The sequence below is a fragment of the Budorcas taxicolor genome, chromosome 15 (assembly GCF_023091745.1).
Source record: "Budorcas taxicolor isolate Tak-1 chromosome 15, Takin1.1, whole genome shotgun sequence".
Lineage (NCBI taxonomy): Eukaryota > Metazoa > Chordata > Mammalia > Artiodactyla > Bovidae > Budorcas > Budorcas taxicolor.
In genome coordinates this window covers 79,738,020-79,745,273 of record NC_068924.1, presented here as the reverse complement: position 1 = coordinate 79,745,273, position 7,254 = coordinate 79,738,020, and the positions used below count along the sequence as shown (strand labels likewise).

Here is a 7,254-nt window from a genome sequence, read left to right as displayed (position 1 = left end):
GAGCGATAGCTGGAGTCCCGGTTTCTTTGTTCCCATAAACTGTTCTTTCTAGTGTGATATTTATGCCTCTTCTTTCAGTGTACTTTTATAATTGCTTTATAAGCATGAGTCCTCCTCATTCCCCTCTCTCTATTCCTTCTCTTGTTTAATGTTGTCATGTTTTCTCCAGATGACAATGAATTTTCAAATTGAGATCAAATTTCCTACTCTTAGAAGCTCACAGGAAGCTTAAATTAAGATAAAACAAATTATTATGAGTAACAACTGAGTTATGAGTCATTAATGGTGCTCCATAGGTTATAACAGGAAGGCGGCATCTAGAGAGGAGAAGTTGCTTAAGACTTTGTGTAAGTTTTAAAACTCGTGTTATTCTTTGAAGAATAAATCTGAATTTTATCAAGGACATAGAGCATCTTGTTAGGAAGACTGCACTTTATAAGTATCTCCTGGGTACCAGTTATTTTAAGTGGCACAATCTATGAAAAACTTCAAAGACATAAGGTAAAAAAAGTCCATCAATAATTTGAAGACTTTTTATAAATCTTATTCTCACCATTAGATTAATTTTATTGCAACAATGTACCTGAAACTAGCTTTTTTCCCCCCTTGTAGGAAAATGCTGGATTAAGAATCACTTCTCCACTTTGTTGAGAAGAAAGTGGGTTACAAAATAAAATAAAATGCGTTTCAGTATGTCTTCTCCCCAGATTTAGGGACATCTAATAAGAGCATTGATTGGAGAAGGCAATGACACCCCACTCCAGTACTCTTGCCTGGAAAATCCCATGGACGGAGGAGCCTGGTAGGCTGCGGTCCATGGGGTCACTAAGAGTCGGACACCACTGAGCGACTTCCCTTTCACTTTTCACTTTCATGCATTGGAGAAGGAAATGGCAACCCACTCCAGGGTTCTTGCCTGGAGAATCCCAGGGGCGAGGGAGCCTGGTGGGCTGACATCTATGGGGTCGCAGAGAGTTGGACACGACTGAAGCGACTTAGCAGCAATAAGAGTATTGAATAAGGTAAGTAAGAACCAAGCAGATGTCTTCTCTGGATAATAAGTCCTCCCAGTCTCCCTACACTGAAAGGTTGTTGTTGAGATGTGAAAGACGCCGGAATTCTTGGCCTCTGGAGGAGACAATGGCACCCCATTTCTGTACTCTTGCCTGGAAAATCCCATGGACGGAGGAGCCTGGTAGGCTGCAGTCCATGGGGTCGCTAAGGGTCAGACATGACTGAGCGACTTCCCTCTCACTTTTCACTTTCATACATTGGAAAAGGAAATGGCAACCCATTCCAGTGTTCTTGCCTGGAGAATCCCGGGGACGGGGGAGCTTGGTGGGCTTCTGTCTATGGGGTCGCACAGAGTTGGACACGACTGAAATGACTTAGCAGCAGCAGGAGGAGACAAATGCAATCTAGGCCCAGTGACGAGGTTTGATCACTCAGAGCTTTTGTGTAATAACGTTTTATTAAAGTATAAAAGAGATAGAGAAAGTTTCTGACATAGACACCAGAAGGGGGCAGAAACAGTGCCCCCCGCGAGTCTTTAGTCAGATGTTTTAAGTCTGTTGGAAAGCTATTCACCAGATAAGACAGACACCTCAAAGCTGACAGAGATGCCCCAGGCTCCTCTCCCACAACATGCATCTTTGAGATAGGATGGCATGAGGTCATCCCCCACCATAAAATATGAATACTGGCTTGTTGAGCTATTATCAGCCCAAGGTCTGAGAAAAGAAAAAAAGGTAGTTTTAGGTGGAACCATTTTGAAGAAAGGCAAATTCCAAAGCAAATACATAGTTTCATTAACATAGCTTAAGAAAAAACATTTCCGTAAAAAAACACGCATTGGTTAGCCCAAGGTTTGAGAAAAACTAAGTTAAGGTGGAAACAGGTGTCGTCATGGCAACACATAATTTTAAGAGAAAAAAAAACCTGACACATAATTTGTTTCCTCCTACCACTTAAGGGAGAGATAAAAAATGTCTGACACTTGCAGCCTATTTCCTCCGTTTGGAGACCCCTGGCCTTCCCGCCTGTTACCCTCTCACCACCAATAACAGGAGTGCGGGGGTGGGTGGGGAGCTGCAGGCTTCTGTCAAGACCTCCACCCTCCCTTCCCACCCCACAACCTCATAGCCTGGTTTTTGCCCTCTACACTGAGACTTCAGGACTAATTTCATGATTCTGTTTATTGCTGTGTCACTCACCACAAAGCTGAGGAATCTCAGGAAAGCCCTCAACCCCTGTTAAATACTGTCCACAACTCTTCATATCTCTCTTCTTAAGCCCAGCAGCCCCTCCTGCCCAACTTCTTAAATCATTCTACTGTTCCTTCTGGAATCTACAGTCAGTCATCAGCATAACCTAATATATAGTAACTTTGCCTCGTTTTCCTAATATAACCTTAACTTTACATTAACTACTTGTCCAGCAGAAATCTGTGTTCTGAGACAAGGCTTCCCTAGCAGCAATCTCAGTGGTGAAAATTTTCTTACCCAGTTTCCTCTTAATGCTGTATTGTTCCATGATTTTGACTTTGTAATATTTTCATACTTTGATTTTTTTTCTCCAAGCTCTTTCCTTAAGTGATCTTACTCAGTTTTGTGGATTCAATATGATATGAGAAGGTTAAATCAATACCAAATTGACAACATAGCTGGAATTAAAATCTGATGCCACTAGCTCAATTATTTATGCAGCCCTCCTAAGTTAGATGGCCAGAAGGAATCTGAAATTCACAACGCCTAACCTGCAATCGTCTTTCATGTTCTTTCTCAAACATCTGCTTCTTCTACACCATTCCCTATAGGACTATACCAAAAAATGGAATCATTATTGTTCTTTCTCTGATGCCTACATTCAATGTATCAGGAAATCCAGCAAGCTCTACTTTTGAAATGCACTCAGAATTGGATAATTTCTCACTGAGAGCCTGCTCCAAGCCATCATTAACTGTTGTGTAGATTAATAAGATGAATACAAAGAATAATGAAATGGGTGAAAGCATAGTAATCCAGATTTCATTCTCACATGGAATCTTTCCTTGTGGCACCTACATTTTGTGTCCCTAGATACATTTTGTCACTATCTTTGAATAGTAAGAATATTTACATTGATTGAATCCTGATAAGTGCCAGGTGATATTGTAATATCCACTTGACACTTTAAGAAATTGAGGCTCATACACCCTAGTTAATACCCAAGATGACTCAGAAAATAATCAAATCTTACTTGGCATACTGGACTGTGCACAACTTGAATAGAAGAGGACTATTGTTTGAAAAATCGATGGAAAGTATGGACAGAATGTGAGACTGAAAGGATTGGGGGAGAGAAGCAAATGAATAGTGAGCATACAGAATGCTCAATTTCACAGTTACCTGGAATTCTTCAATTGCAACATATGCTCAGCATTGCAATCAATGCATAGACCATTAACTATGTGTTAGTCATAATGTGTGAAAGCCTACAATGCCAGTTTGCATTATCAACTGATATTGAGTAACACCCAAAGTCAGTTATCTAGTACAAGGTGGAGCTAGAATTTGCATCCAAGTATCCCTAACCTGGAGTCACACTTTAAACAATTACTCTCTGATGTCTGAATTTCTATAGTATCCCACTGTCTGGAAATTACACATTCTATGTATCCTAGTATCCCCTGAGAGTACTGAAACCTAGAAAATGATATATTTAAATTTGTGTTGCTAGAATATAATGTTGTTCTTGATCGAATGGTCTTCCCTGTAGCTGAAAGGGTAAAGAATCTGCCTGCTACACAGGAGACCTGGATTCGATCCCTGGATTAGGAAGATCCTCTGGAGAAGGGAATGGTGATTCACTCCAGCATTCTTGCCTGAAGAATCCTGTGGACAGAGGAGCTTGGCAGGCTACAGTCCACGGGATAGTAAAGAGTTGAACATGACTGAGCAACTAACACTAACCTTGATACAATAGTGCTGATTGCAATGAAATGAGTTAAACTATAGTAACCTATTTTATTGCATGTATTTCTTTGTTTTTGAAAATATGAATTAGGAGGCTAAAAAAAATCTCATTTTAACATTTATTTTTATTTTTTGGCCACACTGAATGGCATGTTGTATCTTAGTTCTCCGACCAGGGATCAAACCTGTGCCCTTGCTTTGGGAGCATGGAGTCTTAACCACTGAATCTCCAGTTAAGTCTGCCAACAAATCTCATTCTAAGAGATCTCTGCAATCATCTTGTAGATGCCTATTTACAATTCTGAACTTAAGATTCAATCATTCATGAAGGTAGGCGATTGGGTTATATAATCTTCAAAATTCTTTAAGCTAGAACATTCTGTGTTTCTACCATTATTTAAAAATTAACTTTTGTTGTTATGTCCATGTTAAATTGAGTAAATTCTGATATAAGGTATACTTTGGACGTAATTATGTTTCTAAGCACAGTTACAACCCAGATCTTCTTTTCTCGTTGATATAGTGCATTTTCATAATGCATAAATAACCCCCATGGAGAACAGCACAGTCGTGACTGAGTTCATTCTTGCCGGGATAACTGATGACCCACATCTGCAGATCCCGCTCTTTCTGGTGTTCGCTCTCATCTACCTCCTCACCCTGGTTGGGAACCTGGGGGTGATCACGCTGATCCTGCTGGACTCTCGTCTCCACACTCCCATGTACGTCTTCCTCAGCCACCTGTCCCTGGTGGGCTTTGGTTACTCCACAGCCGTCACTCCCAAAGTGATGGCTGTCTTCCTTGTGGGAGACAAGGCCATTTCCTACAATGCTTGTGCTGCTCAGTTTTTCTTCTTTGCAGTCTTTCTTGCTGTGGAGACTTTTCTCTTGGCCTTAATGGCCTATGACCGTCATGCAGCAGTGTGCAAGCCACTCCATTACAGCAACATCATGACAGCAAGGGTGTGTGCCTGGATGGTCGTGGCGTCCTACGTCCTTGGTTTTCTGGAGGCCTCTGTGCACACTTGGAATGCGTTCAGTCTCTTTCTGCAGATCCAATGTGGTTGATCACTTTTTCTGTGATGCTACTCCCGTCCTGGCTCTCTCATGCTCAGACAGCAGCAGAAGTGAGATGGTGTTTTTTGTTTTGGTGAGCTTCAATGTCGCCTTTACGCGCCTGATCATCTTCATCTCCTACCTGTGTATCTTTGTCACCATTCTGAGGGTGCGCTCATCTGAAGGACATCGGAAGGCCTTTTCCACCTGTGCTTCCCACCTCACTTCCATCTCCATCTTCTATGGGACAGGCGCCTTCATGTACCTACAGCCCGGCTCCCGCCATTCCAGGAGCACAGACAAAATGGCGTCTGTGTTCTACGCCTTGGTTGTTCCCATGGTGAATCCGCTGATCTACAGCCTGAGGAACAAAGAGGTCAAGAGTGCCTTAAAAAAGGCTGTGGGGAAAGCAACATCTTCTCTAAGATTCGTGTCTTAATTATATAGAAACAACAGTAGTGTGGTTTCATATACTTGCTAGGGAACATACTGACTTGCTAGGTCAATAATTATCTAAATTTTTTACATCCTTTCTCAAGTTCTTTTTGAGTCTAGGAAGCAAACATGTGGACAAAATGAGTTCTCACGAATAATAACTTTAGGAGAATCAACCATGAACCTATAATTTATATTTCAAAATTTCATATTTGTTTTTATAATCACCCACATTCATATGTATATTTATGCTTATATGCATATTTAAGTACATGCCTACATGCATCTTCTCAATGTAAACCACATGCAACTCACATACTCATGAATGAACAGAAAAATGAGTTCAGGAGACAAATGGGACTTGTCTAGTTTTATAGTATAGCCTGAAGCAATGGTTTTGGTGTCTGATAACATTCTTAAGTATTAATCTGTATGTTTTTAAATAGAAATAAACATTTGGTATGTGAATTAACACACACACACACAACTCTTTCTTTGAAGCTATTTCATTTTAATACTTAATATTTGTCCCAAATATCCTTTGCTCTAGGTTTACTACAGAGTACTTACCACACTCAAAGAATAACCTACCATAGTTTTTAAATTTGGGCATATTAGAACACTAAGACTCATTCAGAGATATGATAATAGTTATAAAGGTACCTTTTACAAAGAGAACAGTATCAAATTAATTGAGTCTAAAGTGAATGTCTTTGAATTATCATTTCCCTATGTAGTGGGTTTTCCTGTGAATATTTTTTTCTAGGCTAAATGAATTAGCACACATATATAACATAAAACATATGAAAATGTGTATTTATTTCAAAGACATGGACTCATAAGTGGGAAGTGTGTAGTACATCTTTTTTTCATGTGATGTCTGAAATCTAGCATTGAGGGCTCCTATGGTTTGACTTGCAGGGCCAGCGCGTCCCACTATGGAGTGACAGAGATAATTAAGTGTGTATCCCTCAGACCAAGTAAAAGATCATAGGAATAGATTATCTCTCCTAGTAGGGAGGGAATACCACCTTTTAGGAGAAAAAGGATCAGGTTCTTCATTTTCTGTGAGTTATCCTTATAAAATGGGAAAAGCTCCCTGGAGATTTAAGGGTGAAGAATCATTTTTAGCTATGCAATTTGCAGATCCCAGTGGAAAAGCAAAGATGTTGAGTCCCTTGATCAAAATGTACAGTAATTTTAAGTTGGCAAGGGCAGAGTGTTAAACCCAGAGCAGAACCTTCCAAGCACAAGGTCTGAGTGATGGCACTGCATTCATGCTCATGAAGCCCTCCCTGAAGCGTCCTCTCCTCTTAGATATAATCTCTTAAAAATTACAACCATTAATATTTAAAATTAAGTTAGTCTCTACTTTTTAGGTCATCATGAAAATGCAAATCAAAATAACAATGAAAGAACACTGCACATTTTTCAGAATGGCCAAAGTCCAGAACACTGACAACACCAAATGCTGCTAAAGATGTGAACAGCTGAAAAAATATTACCATCTTGAAGAAAGAGAAGAAAGAAGAAATTTCTGTGAAGCACATTTTGAGACAAGTAGCCTTATTGCGATCCGCTTTCGACCATATATCAGCTGTTCTGTACTGTGTATGAACACCCTTCTTAGCAGAAAAGCATATAGCTTAAATGTAATATTAATACTTAGTATTTCTATAGCCTGAATTCTCACATATACCTCTGCTCTGTGTTTTTCCCAAGTTACCTAACTTCTCAAACGTGTTTATTTTTTTCTCTCTCCTTTCTAGAAGGCAATCATAACAACGTCTACACGGGAGTTTTTATGAGT

At 39.9% G+C, this 7,254-nt stretch overlaps 1 protein-coding gene across 1 annotated transcript; it reads left to right on the top strand.

Annotated features, from left to right (window-relative positions):
• Window positions 1-4,502: 4,502 nt before the first annotated feature.
• Window positions 4,503-5,448, top strand: LOC128060300 (olfactory receptor 5B12-like). Its single transcript, XM_052652682.1, is given in 2 exon segments — window positions 4,503-4,993; window positions 4,995-5,448. Coding segments are annotated over 2 exon segments (942 nt in total). The 5' UTR covers window positions 4,503-4,505.
• The last annotated feature ends 1,806 nt before the right edge of the window (window positions 5,449-7,254 follow it).